The sequence below is a fragment of the Nicotiana attenuata genome, unplaced genomic scaffold, assembly GCF_001879085.1.
Source record: "Nicotiana attenuata strain UT unplaced genomic scaffold, NIATTr2, whole genome shotgun sequence".
NCBI lineage: Eukaryota > Viridiplantae > Streptophyta > Magnoliopsida > Solanales > Solanaceae > Nicotiana > Nicotiana attenuata.
In genome coordinates, this window is record NW_017670440.1 from 50,313 (window position 1) to 67,319 (window position 17,007).

At 36.2% G+C, this 17,007-nt stretch overlaps 1 protein-coding gene across 1 annotated transcript; it reads right to left on the bottom strand.

Moving 5' to 3' along the window:
• Window positions 1-560: 560 nt before the first annotated feature.
• Window positions 561-4,801, bottom strand: LOC109239448 (protein TIC 55, chloroplastic). The gene is made up of 3 exons (XM_019406015.1): window positions 4,222-4,801; window positions 1,940-2,042; window positions 561-1,852 (listed from the first exon to the last, which is right to left on the bottom strand). Exons 1-3 carry the CDS (start codon window positions 4,656-4,658, stop codon window positions 719-721), a joined length of 1,674 nt encoding a protein of 557 aa, XP_019261560.1. The 5' UTR covers window positions 4,659-4,801; the 3' UTR covers window positions 561-718.
• Between the last annotated feature and the right edge of the window lie 12,206 nt (window positions 4,802-17,007).

Below are 17,007 nucleotides of genomic sequence, written 5' to 3' on the forward strand. Positions count from 1 at the left end.
GAGACACACAATAAAATTTTCCCTAGTTTAGTTATGCTTTCTGCAACTTTATGGTTGTGAAGCTTGCGGTTTCCTTGACCATCAACCACAAATGAAAGTAACCGTCAAGGGTCGTGGTGGTACGAAGAGATCCCTACGCCTTTAATTAGAAGTTTCGGGTCAAGCAATGAAAATGAAAAAAAAACTAATATAAAACACTTCATAATTAATTGGAGGGCCCAAAGCGAGTACTAGATACAAGGTGGAAACAAAAAAAATCACACTGAACAATATAAAATGTGTTTCCTTACATAATGCGAAGAAGTCAAATATATGCACTCAGAAAAGATGAGAACGTTTCTTGACAATCTCTTATAAGAATTAAGAACTTTAGTCATGGTATTTTAAGAAATTTAATATCATACTTATTTTCGATTATTCCATTATATATAATGAAAATTAAAATTTCCGAAATCTCTCTAATCATCTTGATTTCTCTTTGGTATCAGTACGATTCGGTTAATTTTGGATATTTATTTTTAAAATGTCATGTAAAAATATGTCAAGAGTATTACTATATGTTTGTCGAGTGCAATTTGAGTATATACACATATTTCAACAGTATGAAGAAACTGAGTTTAAGAGTCCACAAAATTCTAGTTCTAAGAAGAAAAATCACAGCAGCAAAAAGGGAAGTGGAAGGAAAACATACTGAATAGACAAAGGAATTCAATTAAGTTTACAATCTTCTATGAATCCTTATGAAGTTGGTTGTATTCATTGCAATGGCTGTTGAGCAGGCATATATTCCAGCTAAACATAGTGATGTTGAAAGCAAAAGTAGGGCCTTCCACTGTCTTCCTGACACTAGAATTGCCAATGCAGTTGACACTAGAGCTACAACAGATAGAGCTTTTTTCCAAGTCTCAAAAGCTTTAACAACATTTCTGCAATCCTTGCAATGGACTACATGCCTGAAATATCTGTTGGCGGGATTCGGAGCATACATTCCACCTATTCCTCCCTTAGCTGGCTGAGCTGCCGAAATATTGGCAACGAAACCAGCAGGGGCGTGCTCGACAACAGCAGGTTGTTGGGGCAGGTAAATGGTGCTGTGACCAAAATGATAAGGCATTCCATGTCCAACTTTGTCCATCCACTTCCGGTACTCAGCTACCCATGTATCCGACGACTTTAGATTCAAGTACAATTTCTTAGTGGGAACCTTTTCTTTCATTAGGATTTCGTTTTGGGATGAAAGGAACCCCATATCTTGCTCAAAAACTTTGCCTGCATTCTGATGCAAGAACCAGTTTGGGATAAATTTAAGTATCCCAGTTCTTTTTCTTGTGTTTCCGAACCGGACAATAAGCATGGATTTTCCCTGACCAGATGGTCTACAAAGAAAAAGACCTGAAAAGTAATGCTTCTCCCCATTCTCATCAACAATTTCTCTGCTATTATGAAGAACACAAGGAGCTTCAAAACGTAAGAAGTTCGGTGTATAGTTTGCTTTGCCTTGATCTTTTTCCTTGCCCCACCATCCTGCGAACCCCCGGTTAGTCCTTTCTGTTACCTCGAAAAATAGTGGTCCAGCATCTTCCCTTTTTGCTGTAAAATCTGTCCTGTCGTGTGATATCGGGACATGAGCTGGGTCCATGAGGTTTTCCAGAAGAATAGAGTGGTCATAAGGGAGCTCATGAGTTGTAGAAATGTCTCGAAATCCTTCCCTTTCAAAGTTTTCAAACCAGGGGATTTTGTTAATATTAGGTGGTGTTCTTTGAGACATCCATATCCAAACTACTCCCTGGGAATCCCTAATTTCATATTTCTTGGCACAAGCTGATCGAGGAATTCTAGCATTTTCAGGTAGCTGGTTGGGACAAAATTAAAGATAGGGAATGAAAATGGAGTTTAACATTAGCGACATGAAACACAATGGAAGATGCATAAAACCAACCTGTGGTATCTTCACACATTTACCATCTCCTTCAAACTGCCAACCATGATACAAGCATTCCAGTTTGCCGTCGTACAGTTGTCCTTCAGAGAGTTTGGCTAATCTGAATGAAAAGGAATTTGTGGTCAGGATTCCAGAGTTAACTTTTTCGAAAAGCATAAAAGTCAAAACAGGCGATCTCGCAACAATCTGTAAGTCAGTTTAGCTGAATCATTGACTAATAGATAGACACTAGTTGAATCCTTAACCAATAGACAGACATAAGTTACATCCAGGCGAGGGAGAAAAACAGGAGTTCTGCCCAAATATAGAGATTATTTCCCACATTGTTAACAAATTTCGGGTGTATAACTTTTTTAATATTTTTAAGGCAACAGTTGATCGGTTGATGTAAATAGGCAGTATAGCTGCAGCTTCAGCAATGCAGTAGTGTATTCGTTGTGGACAATAAAATTCTGTGTCATGGCTTAACGAAAGAGGATTATCAAAGTGGATTTCTGGAAATCCACAGATAAAGTTACAAAGAGAAGCCTATGATTTCACCAACTTCATACTTGTGACGTGACACGACCCTTGCTACAGATTTTGAAGAATTAAAAAATAAAAGACTGACTTATATACTTCTTTGCTGTACCAGTCACAAGTTCAATACTACATTCCACAAATTTGATGCGTATCAATCTTCAATACTTCATTGGTCATCAAATGGATTCTTATTGCATTATCAAAAAAAGGAGGGGAAGAGCATTGATTCATTTTCACTCCTTTTGCTGCAACTCATATTTATGAGCGATAACTTTCTTCTAAGTATATTAGTAATTTAGTATGCCATGTTATAAGACTTTATGATAGCTATATCTACATGATCTAAGAAAAGTGCATCCTTTTATTCGCTCCAACTGATTCAAAGATCTAAAACCATAGGCATTCCAAGATTTCAGTGTATGTATTTCTTACATTCATCTTTGCAGATGACAGATATAGAAAGAGAAATTGCACACAGCTAAGTAGTAAGTAGACAACAACTGGAAAATTAATGCAGAAATGCAACCAACGGAAGGGGAGTGGACTAGTTTAAACAAGGCAGAACAATTTTATAAGAACCAGTTTTGTGGTAGACACTGGATGTCTGAGAAGGTGATAACACCTTTCGACGATATGCTATAGATAGAGAGGGAGCCAAACAGATTAATAAAATCTCCTTAGGAAGTCTACTAAATAGCGAAACCAAAAAGAAAGATGGAGGAGTGTTTGAAATTAGAGAATCAAATAGAGAGAAAACATTAAAAGAAATAAATGTCAAGCTTCAATCGTGAAGTAGACAATTTAATTGTACTAAAACACTACTCCTAGTAACTATCTTCTCTGTTGGACCATTTTAGCTTGGGATGTGGTTCTACTTGGGTTGTATCAACGGTATCAAAGCCACCCACCACCCTACGTGCCCACCGTGCCATGGATGGTGATGCCGGTATTAGCGCACAGCCATTGGAGACGATGGATGCAGAGCATGGTGGTTTGTTATGGTCCATTGCAACGTATGAAACTTGAGTCCCATATCAGTATTGCAATGTGCTGATGTGGAGTTTATATAACCTTGGGCTCTCCCATTTCCCCCTCGAACTAAGTTCCACGTGGCCCATTACCACGATTCAGAGGTCTCCCCCGTTCCATGTGGCTCATTACTACAATCTGTGAGACAATTTTCGAGATTCACTATGTGCCACCCAAAGATAATTTTAACATGGTGTGATATTGTCTGCTTTGGGCCAAGCCGACACAGTTTTCCCTAAAAGACCTCACACCATTAAGAGATCCCTACATCTCATATGTTGGCTCCCAACATTTCAGCTATCAATACGGGACTTTGTTCGCACACCCAACATTCTCCAATATGAGGTTCCTGACTGAGATGCTCACTATGACAAGGCAAGAATGGACCAGCAACTTGTCGTAACTCTGAAGGATGGGAGGACAAGTAGTAAAAGAGGAGAGTTACTATTAACTTTCCATGTTTTGTATAGTAAGTAAAAGTGAAGACAAGTAGCTGGGAATATGTTAGTGCAATTTACTTTAGGTCTTTCTAGGAGTTTTTTAGCCTATTAGATATTTTCATTAATGTTGGCCTGACATGAATCTAAACAGAAAAACATAATCTCTACGGATTCGTATAGCCGACCCCAATTTATTTTATTTTGTATACATAGTTCGAGCTGAAAACAAAGTTAGAACTCACTAAACTCACCCTCAGTGTACAATAAATCAGACACAAATACGGTTACCTATGTGGACATCGATCTTCAAAGCATCTGAGTTCACCACTGCCATCCTTGTACAAAACAACTTGTTTATCAAAGACAGTGAGACCCAAAGGTGCATCATCAGGAACATTCTTGGTCAAATACAGAGGATACCACTCTTCTGTCCAATCATAACCAACAATTTCCCTTTGTCCCCTCAATTCCTCTAAGCTTGAATTTTCCAAAAGCACACTTTGATCATCATTTTCAGATGAAGAGATCCCACCTCTTATATTCTCTGCAATTGCATAACAACTTAATCTCTCCTGTTTCTTCAACTGCTTGTTGTGAAGATAAAGATTGTGTTTTTGAGGTAGTTGTAGAGAAAGAATTGTGCTTCTTGTGGTCAATGTAGTTGGCAGTGACCTCTTTGAAGTTGAGTGGAGTAACTCAGAGAGAAATGGTTGCTGTAAAGCCATAGTTATTGGTGATTGGATGTTAATGGAGTGTGTGTTTGGGGAAGAGAGAATATGATATGTAGGTGGCAGAGAAGAAAAGGAGTGGGATGCATTAGAGACACATGTAGTAGCAGTGGAAATGTAGAAGACTAGTGTTGCTTCTTGTTCAGTCGAACCAATGATAGCCACACAAAATACAAGAAAGATTTTTCACAAATTAAATGCAAGTAAATTATGTCTCTGTCCCCCATATTTCCGCAAGGAATTTCCATTCTCATTTATTATACTTACCCTAATTAGTGAATTTTTTATTTATGAAAACTATTTTAATAATACTCAAAACATATGTATAAGATAATTAAAGATTTTAAAATGAATCAAGACTATATACAAAGAAAATTAAAAAAAAAAAAATTGGCTAGTGCAGGAAAAATATTACTCGAATTAATAAAGTAAGTGTTGAGTATTGAGATTTGTTAGGACCGAAAAAGTCAGGTGTCATGCGGAATTTAGAAAAGCAAATCTTGAACGACGATGAACCACACAACAAAAAGAAATCTACCAAAAGAGACACAAACATTTAACGTGGTCCGGTCAATTGACCTACGTACACGGCGGAGATGAGCAACCCATTATATAAAAGAGAGTACAAAATATCGAGAGAACAACCTCACGAAGAGGCAAACACAAGTGACACACTAACACTTTTCCCGTAAAGTTCTCCCCCTAAACACAACTCTCAAACCTCATATGGCTACATTGGGGATGCTACTGAATGACAAGGACGACTCTTCAATTTATAGAACTCTAAACCTTTTCCTACAAGAAAAGGGACTAGCGAAATATGGAAGAATTATATTTTCCTTCTAGGAAAAGAAAAACCCAATTATGGTAAATATGTTATCCTTTCCTTCATGAGATAAGAAAACCAAATATGGTAAGAAAATCAGGACAACACCTAACAAGATTTTGATGATTAACAAAGTTTGTTCAGATGAAATATTCTAAGAACCAGATCCTCAACGTAGCTACTTAACTGCTCTAAGAACCAAATCCTCAGGGGTAAGGACCAGCTCCTCAAGGTTAATGATTCTACGTCTTTGCAAGACAGTAACTTTATCTCAAAGTTACTCAGGCCGAGTTTGTTGGAAGAAGACTGCTAGACATGATAAGGGTTGCTGCCCAAGAAGATACGCATGCATAAGTGAGAGATAAGAGTCCCAAGACTTGTGGAGTCCTTGGAGCAGTAGGAGTCCTATCAAACGAGAAGCTGACTATGCATAGGACTCCTATAAGATCTCGGAGTCCAGAGAATTTAAATACTATCTTTGTGGACCGTTGGAATCATCCTTTTGCGCATGAAATGAAGAACTACATTTTCTATACTTAAGTCGAGTACTAGTGTTTTGTTCTTCTTGAGTCAGTCTAGTAATGTGTTTTAGAAAATTGAGCTGTAATCAAAGTATCATAAACAATTAGTGAGTTGGAGACTGTTTGTTTTACAAGTTAGAGTAACTTGTAAATCAAATAGCTGAAGTAGGAGTACTGGAGAATATTGAGTTATATGTTTGTAATCGATACTTTTGGCTCATTGTTCTAGTGAAGTTGAAGTTGAAAATCCTACATAGTAGGTCGCGGTTTTTGAACCTTTTGAGCCGGGTGATTTTCCATGTAAAAATTAATTAGTTAGGAGAATTGTTTAAAAGGGTCGTGTCTATATAAAGGGTAGTTTGATTGCTCGAGGACGAGCAATGGTTTAAGTTTGGGGTGTTGATGATAGGCTATAATTGCGTATTTTAGTCGCTTATTACACTCTAATTTACTGCACTTTAATTGAGTTTGAGCTTTAATCGCTAGTGTTTTGCACTAACTGTATTTTATGCCTTGTAGGAGTGATTCCGAGCTATATAGATGTTATGGAATGAATTCTAGTGATTTGGAGCTTTGAGTTCTCAGTAAAAACTCAAGTAATTAAGCCGGAATCGTCTTCGGGGGTCAAATTTGATAGTTAAGAACAAACGAAGACTCAAGTAGGCATATTGCGCACTGTCTAGTAAAATGTACATAACCTTTTGCTCAGAACTCCATTTGTGCTCCACAATATATGATTGGATAGCTAACTCAAAAGGCTACAACTTTTATGTTTTACGTTTTTCCAAATTTCAAACGGAATAGGGTGAAAAATGCTGCCTAAACCGCGACCGCGGACCTGGACGCGGGCTGAGGCAGTGCACTGGGAAAATACCGCGACCGCGAGCGTCCAGACCTGAAAGATTGTCGTTTTTCGCATAGGAGAAGGTGTAAGTGTTTGGGCCCGACCCTAATTGGTATATATACATGAAAAAAGGTATTTTAAGAGGTTGGACATACTTTTGACATAATTTAGACCTAAGGAGGCCAAGGAGACCGGAGATTTGACCTAAGGAGGCAAAAACACACTAGGAGCAAGGCGGAGAATTCTTCTACGAGTTTTTCCTTCCTCTTCCTATTTTTTTTATTGTTGGTTATGACTTTTAGTATTTTAGTTTTACATACTATTATGAATAGCTAATTTGTTATCTAGGATTTTAATCGAACCTTTTGTAGGATAAATTCTTGTTATGTTTTTATATAATTGAGCCGTTGGATTTCTCTACTTGTTTAACTACGTGTTTATTTCAGTTGATTGAATGGTCATCGATTGACTGTGCCTATTTATTATGTGTTGCTTGAGAAAGGATACATATTTACGTGGTTGTTAAACAACTTCACTCCTAATGTATGTGAGAAATCAATACAGCGGGTTTAAAGGCAGGTTTAGAAATAACAAAGCCTTGACGTGGTCATAATGAGTGGTTAGATAAAGCCAACTAGCGTAGTTCGAGAAAATATGTCTAGTAAATTGTTGTAGTTGCTCGAGAGAGAATTACGACACCTAAAGTGCTCACGATCAGTAGAGAATACATTGACAAAATTATAGGGAACATAGCTAGAAGGATTCCGACAATTGGGGAAATCATAACTCTAAACCTCCTTAATTTAGTCTCCAACCCTTTGTCTCGTTAGTTGATAATTTTACCGCTTTGTAGTATTTGCTAGTTAATTAGTTAGAAATATAAATCTCAATCTTTATAATTTAGAAAATTGTTCAAACTTGTCTTTTTTGGTGATATTAAACAAATATAGCTAAGCCTTAGTTCTCTGTGGGATTCGACTTTGGACTTTTAGACCGGATTATATTTGCAGCGATCGCTTATCCTTTTAGGACTAGAGTTGGGCGTGATCAAATTTTGGCGCCGTTGCCGGAGAACTAACGGTGTAGTTGTAGCTGTATATATTGCTAGGGTTCAAGTTTGAACTTTTACTTTGTTTTTTTTTTTTTGTATTTTTTATAACTGTTGATTTGAGAAACATGACATCTTGGAATTATGAAAATTTAGGTGTAGATAATTCTACTATTGATCTCCATACATATTGTGAAGGAAACCACCCGTGGCAAATTTTTCAAAACGTTCCTGAGAGCGAGTTATGTGCACCAACTCAATCTTATTTGTGGAATGTGTGTGATATGTGTGGTGGTAAAAATGGTCACTTTTATGGTTGTGCTTATATTTCTTATCTTCCCCCAACCCCTTACTATGATGGTTCTACCTTTTCTTGTGAAGTTAACAGGAACAAAGAACTTGGGGATGCAGACCTGAAGGAGATCGAGGATATGTTAAAGTGCCTTCTGAAATAACATAATGAAAAACAATTGCAGATAGAAAGGCAAGAGGCAACTATTCGCAAGTTGGAGGCTCAATTGAGTCAAGTGGTTGGAGCTTTTAATGCTCAACAAGCCAATATTGAGGATAGTAGCCAAGAAGAGCATGAATTTGAGGTGTTAATTGGGGAGGTCAGAGCAGAACATCAACAACCTAGCCAACTACAATTTCAGGATGTCAATGTTGAAGAAGTGAGACTAGAGTCAGCCAAGGACTTTGAGGATATAAATTTTGTTGACTCTAGTATCATTGATGTTGAGGATGTTGAAAGTCCTGAAGTTCATGTGTTTGAGCGCATTGGTCCACACTCCAAGCATTTTTCCACATTATGTTTGGATGATGATATGGAAATAGAGTCATCCGAACCAATTGAAGAGTCAAGGAATGAGGAACAAGGTGCATATATTCTGGAATTCTTCTTGCCAGAAAGTCAGGATAACATACCTCATACAAAGGCCAAGGAGTGCAGACTACTACATTATTTCCTTGGGCCAGTTAGATACGTTCCACCGCCCCATGACCATAATCATAAGCTTGAATCAAAACTTGGGGTTCAATTCATAAGCTCGAGGTGGAGGCAAAAAGTGATTCACGTCGTGTCGCGACGTTAAATCAAGCGCTTGTTGGAAGGCAACCCAGCTTTATTTTTATTTTTTTTAATTTAGTTTATTTTTTTTTTCTTATATTATTTTTGTAGTGTCGATTTTTTATTTTCTAGGAGCATGGAAAGCAAAGCTATTGGAAGGATGCAACAGCAAACCATTAGTTAGAACTAAGTGTGAGGTACCCGCACGAAAGACCAGGCCTGGGAGAAGTCTGAGTACCCCATGAGATTCTAGTGCTTCGGCCTTTGGCCTACCAGCGAGTTCCTTTTACCCTCTTGTATGTATGGGTGTACATTGGGAACAATGCACAATTTTAAGTGTGGGGTGAGGAGATTGTCTGGGTGACTTTCTATGCTATTTTAGTTGTGTTAGTTTAATTGAATAATTTTTTTTTTTAGAAAATTAGAAAAGATTGGACTTTTCCCGACGATGGATCTATTAGACAATTTTCTTGAGGGATTTAAGTCTAAAGAAAATAAACAAAAAGATTTTCTTTTGTTAGGTAGTGTAGCAATTCCCACTTGGTTTTTCTTTGTGCCGCGGTTCTTTTCCTAGGGTTTTGTTTGAACCGGGTGTAGTTAGTCTTTTTTTTTGGAATAGGAGCCATTGTGTTGTGTTTTGAAATGAAGCAATATCTCTTGACTTTGTTATGCCTTGAGAATAGTGAATACTTTGGTTGTGACGCTTAGGCTCAGTTTTTTACTCTTGTATAAGTACCTTAAATTGTATGATTTTAAAGTTGCTTAACTGCTTTGACTAGAGTGTCATGATGAATCCAATCCTGAGTGAGTTAAGTGCCATGTGTGTGTGAGGTTTGTGTGTTATTCTGTGCATTGCATTTGATGCCTAGAACTTGCCCCGTGTGTTGCAAAGCGAAATAGTAGTTTTGTTCAGTCTTGGAAGTGATATAGGCATTCTTTGTTGAGCCAGATATGTATATTTTACCCGCCTAATTGTTATGAATTGTAGTTAACCCCTTTGAGCCTGTAATCTTATTTCTTTGGCAACCACATTACAAGCCTTACCCATTTGTTTGAATTAACTATCATGAGCACTTGAATTGTTATAAACTATGTAAAAGTTAAAGTGTGAGGTGGTTAGTTTGGCTGTTGAGTGAAACTAATGAAATAAGGAGAAAGATGCACTGTTTTGAAAAAAATAAGAGCCACTTGAATTCGAAAAAAAAACAAAGGAAAAAAATAGTTGTATTGCTGTGAAAAAAAATTATTCCTTGATAAGTGGTGACTTTTGATGTAATTGTGCTTAAAGAAGTATGGGGTAATATACATTGAGGTGAAGGTGGAGTTTGGTTTGACATAAGTATGGGGTTTGAATGTTAAAGTATATGTATTAAAGTGCTTAGGGAGGTGTAGTCACTCTTATATCTAATTGTATCCTACCCGTCCTGCAGCCTACATTACAACCAAATAAAGTCCTACTTGATCCTAGACTGAATGAGCTCAATTAGTAGAGTAGTACACTACGGGCAAGCCTATGGTGCATTTTTGTGGCATATGAATGTTATTTATGAGAGTGAGTGAATTCTTTCTATCTTGAGTTCCTAAGTGTTCTTAAATTTTATTGTGTGGAACTGCTCTCTTTTGTTGTGTGAGAGCGCTTAATTCATGAAGGAGAGGTAATGTCAGTGACCTCTATGTTAGAGTAACTGAGTAAGTTGTGAATACTGCGTGGTACTTGTGAGTCAAATCATGAGGTGAAGATGTTACACTTTTGTGCTTAGTCTATTTTAAATATTCTTGGTGTGATTAGTTAAGAGAGTTGTTTAAAAGGGTCGTGTCTATATAAAGGGTAGTTTGATTGCTCGAGGACGAGCAATGGTTTAAGTGTGGGGTGTTGATGATAGGCTATAGTTGCGTATTTTAATCGCTTATTACACTCTAATTTACTGCACTTTAATTGAGTTTGAGCTTCTAGTGTTTTGTACTAGCTGTGTGTTTTATGCCTTGTAGGAGTGATTCCGAGCTATATAGATGTTATGGAATGAATTCTAGTGATTTGGAGCTTTGAAGTCTGAGTAAAAGCCCAAGAAATTAAGCGGGGATCGTGTTCGGGGGTCAAATTTGATATTTAAGAACAAACGAAGACTCGAGTAGGCATATTGCGTACTGTCTAGTAAAATGCACATAACTATTTGCTCAGAACTACATTTGCGCTCCACAATATATGGTTGGAAACTAACTCAAAGAGATACAACTTTTATGTTTTACATTTTTTCAAATTCCACACGGAACATGGTAAAAAATGCGGTCGAAACCGCGACTGCGGACTAGGCAGTGCACTGGGAAAATACCGCGCCCGGACCGCGACCGCAAGCGTCCAGACCTGAAAAATTGTCCTTTTTCGCGTAGAAGAAGGTATAAGTGTTTGGGCCCGACCCTACTTGGTATATATACATGGAAAAACAATTTTTTAAGAGGTTGGACATACTTTTGACATAATTTAGACCTAAGGAGGCCAAGGAGACCGGAGATTTGACCTAAGGAGGCAAGAACACACTAGGAGCAAGGCGGAGAATTCTTCTACGAGTTTTTCCTTCCTCTTCCTATTTTTTCACTGTTGGTTATGACTTTTAGTATTGTAGTTTTACATACTATTATGAATAGCTAATTTGTTATCTAGGGTTTTGATGGAACTTTTTGTAGGATAAATTCTTGTTATGTTTTTATATAATTGAGCCGTTGGACTTCTCTACTTGTTCAACTACGTGTTTATTTTAGTTGATTGAACGATCATCGATTGACTGTGCCTATTTATTATGTGTTGCTTGAGAAAGGATACATATTTAGGTGGTTGTTGAACAACGTCACTCCTGGCGTATGTGAGAAATCAATACAGCGGGTTTAAAAGCAGGTTTAGAAATAACAAAGTCTTGACGTGGTCATAATGAGCGGTTAGATAAATCCGACTAGCGTAGTACGAGAGAATATGTCTAGTAAATTGTTGTAGTTGCTCGAGAGGGAATTACGGCACCTAAAGTGCTCACGATCAGTAGAGAATACATTGGCAAAACTGTAGGGAACATAGCTAGAAGGATTCCGACAATTGGGGAAATCATAACTCTAGACCTCCTTAATTTAGTCTCCAACCATTTGTCTCGTTAGTTGATAATTTTACCGCTTTGTAGTATTTGCTAGTTAATTAGTTAGAAATATAAATTTCAATCTTTATAATTTAGAAAATTGTTCAAACTTGTCTTCTTGGTGATATTAAACAAATATAGCTAAGCCTTAGTTCTCTGTGGGATTCGACTCCGGACTTTTAGACCGGATTATATTTGCAGCGACCGCTTATCCTTTTTAGGACTAGAGTTGGGCGTGATCATGAACCATCTCTGGGGATGCAGATTAGACCATGAAAATATCAAAGTTCACACCCTCTTGAGAACATCATCTCTGATCCTAATGTTGGAGTGCAAACCAGGTCATCTCTGAGAAATCTATGTGCACTTACAACATTCCTCTCATAGGTTAAACTAAGAATATAAAAGAAGCTCTAAGGGATCCAGATTGGATTATAGACATGCAAGAGGAGCTAAATTAGTTTGAAAAAAGCAAGGTATGGCACTTGGTACAAAGACCCAAGAACAGTACTGTCATAGGTACCAGATGGGTGTTCAAAAACAAGGTGGATGAACAAGGAAATATCACAAGAAACAAGGCCAGACTTGTGGTTCAGGGATACAATCAAGAAGAAGGCATTGACTATGATGAGACATCTGCACCTGTAGCTAGAATTGAAGCTCTAAGGATACTAATAACTTTTGCTGCACATGGAGTTCACCCTGTATCAGATGGATGTAAAGAGTGCATTCTTGAATGGTTACCTAAAGGAAGAAGTGTTTGTTAAACAGCCTCTTGGGTTTGAGAGTGAAAAATTTCCTGATTATGGGTTCAAGTTAGAAAAAGCTCTGTATGGACTGAAACATGGTCCAAGAGCTTGGTACGAAAGACTCTCAAAATTCTTCTTAACCAATAACTTTGTAAGAGAAAAGGTGGACAACACACAAAGCAAAGGCAAAAATATTCTAATATTACAAGTATATGTGGATGACATTATCTTTGGAGCTACTAATGAATCAATGTACAAGGAATTTGCGGAGATGATGGGGAATGAGTTTGAAATGAGCATCATGGGTGAATTGAACTTCTTCTTGGGGTTACAAATCAAACAAACACCTATTGAAACCATGATACATCAGAAAAAAATACATCAAGGAACTTCTGAAGAAATTCAACATGGACTCATCTAAGTCCATAGACATTCTCATTGCCATTGCAACAAAGTTGGAACTTGATGAAGAAGGGAAAAGTGTTGAACAACTATATAGAGGAATGGTTGGTCACTGTTGTATCTCACAGCAAGCAAGCCTGATATTGTATTCAGTGTGGGATTGTGTGCAAGATTTCAGGCAAATCCCAAAGAGTCTCATCTGAAGGTTGTCAAGAGGATACTCATATATCTTAAAGCGACTTATGATCTGTGTCTGTGGTATCCTAGAGGGTATAACTTTGATCTAGTTGGTTATGTGGATGCTGACTATGCAGGATTTCATGTTGACAGGAAAATCACATTTTCTTGGTTCTTGACTGGTGTCTTGGGGAACAAAAAAGCAGAACTCAGTGGCTTTATCTACAACTGAAGCTGAATATGTGACAACATCGTCTTACCATGCTCAGTTGCTGTGGATAAGACAACAACTAAGGGACTATGGTATTTTTGTTGATCGTGTTCCTATTTTCTGTGATGACACTAGTGCCATAATCATTGCTAAAAATCCCTGTCAAAACAAGAGAACCAAGCACATTGACATTAGGCACATTTTCTTAGAGATAAATGTTGAAAAGGGAATATCTCGATTAACTTCTGTAAAACTGAAGAACAAATTGCTGATATTTTTACTAAAGCTCTGAGTAGGGATCACTTTGAAAGGAATAGAGTGAAACTAGGTAATTAATACTTCCAACTAAGTTGAACCCCAATGATTGGCTAGAAAAAGTATAGTTAGATGTAGATAGTCAAGTACAATGTGTTTGATTCGGTCTCGTGCTTGTTTTAATAACACATATTTGCCTAAAAAAGTCTAGTTGAATACTAAATGATTAAGACTGTTTATTTTTTTAGCATCTGAATGTATAAAATTTATCTTTATTTGAAAATTAATAAACATAAAATTTAAATAAAATACTAATTAATCTAATATTATATTAATAAAATATATATTTTTCAAAATACGGTAGTTAGTAGTGGTGATTGTTAACGATAGTACTTGTGAATGCCTACTACAGGCGGTGATTGGTGGTAGTTTTGGTTGATGGTGGTGGTTCTAGATAGTAGCTAGTGGTGATTGGTAGGGATAGCGATTATGGTTAAGAATGGTGGTGGTGGGTGATAATAATTAATAATGGTGGGTGGTGATTGGTAGGGATAGTGATTATGGTTAAGAATGGTGGTGGTGGGTGGTAATAATTAATAATGGTGGGTGGTGATGGTGGTTGTGGTTGCAATTAAGGAAGGTGGTGGTAGTTTATAATGGTGGGCAGTGCCGCCTATGACTGTTAATGGTGATGAGGTGGTTAGTTGTGGTAGTTTAGGGGGATGAATTTGTGGTTGTGGTTGAGAATGATGGTGATGGGAGTAGTGGGGATGGTGGCTGGTGGTTGTTGATAATAATACTGGCTAATATGATTAAGTATGGTGGTGGTGGGTGGCATTGTGATAGTTGATAATGGTAGGCGATGGGGATAATTAATAATGAATGTGGATGAAAGCATCTTAATAAAATTAATTCTTTGTTATGGATCTTAATCATACAGACTTATTCAGACCCATTAAGTGGTTGTGAAGTAAAAAAAAAACACACTTAATGACTAAGATCTGAATGATTTAGATCCAGATTTTAAAAACAAACACACTTAATGTCTGAGATTTGAATGATTAAAATTCAGACATCCATTAAATGCAAACAAACGAGGCCTAGGGACTCATACACATGACCAACCCCATATGCTTTTGATGTAGAATCAAATTAACACAAAAGGACCAGTTGACCTAAGGTGAAAATTATATAACAAAATCTTTTTCATATTACTGTTTTTTGTCGTTGTACATAACAATATTTGATCGACTTTGAATCTTAATTGCACTTTATTTAATTATTTACTGTATTAATCAGTGGTAAAAGAAAATGTTGAAATAATTGGTAATTGAATTTAAACCGTTGAGAGATTAGTTCTATCTTGTAATTTGGAAAGCTAATTTAAATTAAGAATACATCACAGTAAAATTAAAATTATCAATTATTTAAGGAATACAAATTTAAAATTCATTAAAGATATATTTTCTAATCCAAATTTGTGTATATACTCTCTAAAATTGCTCAATTAACTCTCTATTATACTTGTGGTCCATTCATACCTATGTGGTTAACATATCTTTTTTTCTTGCCACTAACTAAACTTAAGCGTAAAACGGGTAGACTCCACCTATCCAAATTGAGAAAATCTCACTTTATATTCATTAATTTCAAACTATTTACCCTTTAATGCCCAGGCCCAAACTATTTACTACTCCTACCCATGGCCCCCAAACTATTTACCCGTACTTCTTCTTCCTTATTTTACCTTCCTCCAATCTCCGTCTCTTTTACCTTCCACCATCTCTCCATCTCCATTGTTTGCATATCCAGAAATCATTAAATTCCAAGATACCAGATCTGGTTTCTTTATTTTTCCGAATACTTTCAAAGCTGCTTCACTATCACCACAACTAGAATACATGTCGAGCAGCGCATTGTACAAGGGCAAATCTGGTGCAATCCCGAAAATAATTATTTTAACATGAGTTGCTTCCCCTGCAAGACCATCTCTCAACCTGCTACAAGCACTCAACAGCGTTGTATAAGTGAAATTTGTCGGATTAACTCGAGCCGTCAACATGCTGTCAAATANATTTGAATATCCACCATTGTTGGGCTTGAAGCTCAATTTTATTTTTGAAGATTTCTTGTTTGATTCAAAGTGGGTGCTGTTAAATATTGCTTATAGTACCTTCTGGAATTTCATACTGAAATTTGATAGCGTTTGGAGCTGATTTGAGGTGATTGAGATCGAAATTTTCAATTGAAAAATCGAAGAAGAACACTGCTACAATATACCGCTACGGTATATAATATGCTGTAGGAGTATATAGTTATACTGCAACAGTACACTATTATAGTTTACAAAACAGTATACCGCTACAGTATACCAATATACTATAGGAGTATATAGTTATACTGCAACAGTATACTATTATAGTATATAATATATTGTTATGGTATACTGTAATAATATGCAAGATACTGTAACAATATGCTGTAATAGTATACAATATACTATAATAGTATACTTATTATCCGTAAATTCACTTGTCTTTTCCCTTTTAATTTGTTTTAAGCTTTTACCCAATCGTGAGGGGCAAACTAAAAATGCAAAAAAAAAAAAATTATAGTATGCTATATGATGTAACGGTATACTCTTACAATTAGATCCTTTTAGAATTTTTTAAATTTTTTATTGACAACTGATATTATTTCAGTTTAATAATTGAATTAAATTTTTTTAACTCTTTGCGTACAATTTTATACCCTGTTGGTATAGCTATATACTATACCAGTATCATATGTTAGTTAATATTTTTTTTGGTTGTATAACTACATATAATTGGTACACAATTTGATTTTTCTTTAGTAATAATATAAAAAAAAAAGAATAATAAAAAATAGTGAAAACAGTAAATGGAATTAAATTATGAAGAGAAAAAAAATATAAAAAAACAGAAGTTAAATAAAATTAGAAAAGAAAAAAAGAAAAAAATAAGAAGAAAACGAGAAAAAAATAAGGAGAAAAGAAAAAAAAAGAAAAAAGAATAGAAATAAAAAAGAATTGGAGAATAAAGAAAAAATTCCCCACAAAACCTATTATGGGAAGGAATGTAATTAGTTTATGAGTAGGAAAACAAATG

Coding starts and splice junctions, on each gene's coding strand:
- LOC109239448 (XM_019406015.1), bottom strand. CDS start 4,658: ATGGCTTTACAGCAACCATTTCTCTCTGAGTTACTCCACTCAACTTCA. Junction 2,043..4,221: donor GAAGATCGATGTCCACATAG/GTAACCGTATTT, acceptor CTTTTCATTCAG/ATTAGCCAAACTCTCTGAAG. Junction 1,853..1,939: donor AATGTGTGAAGATACCACAG/GTTGGTTTTATG, acceptor TGTCCCAACCAG/CTACCTGAAAATGCTAGAAT.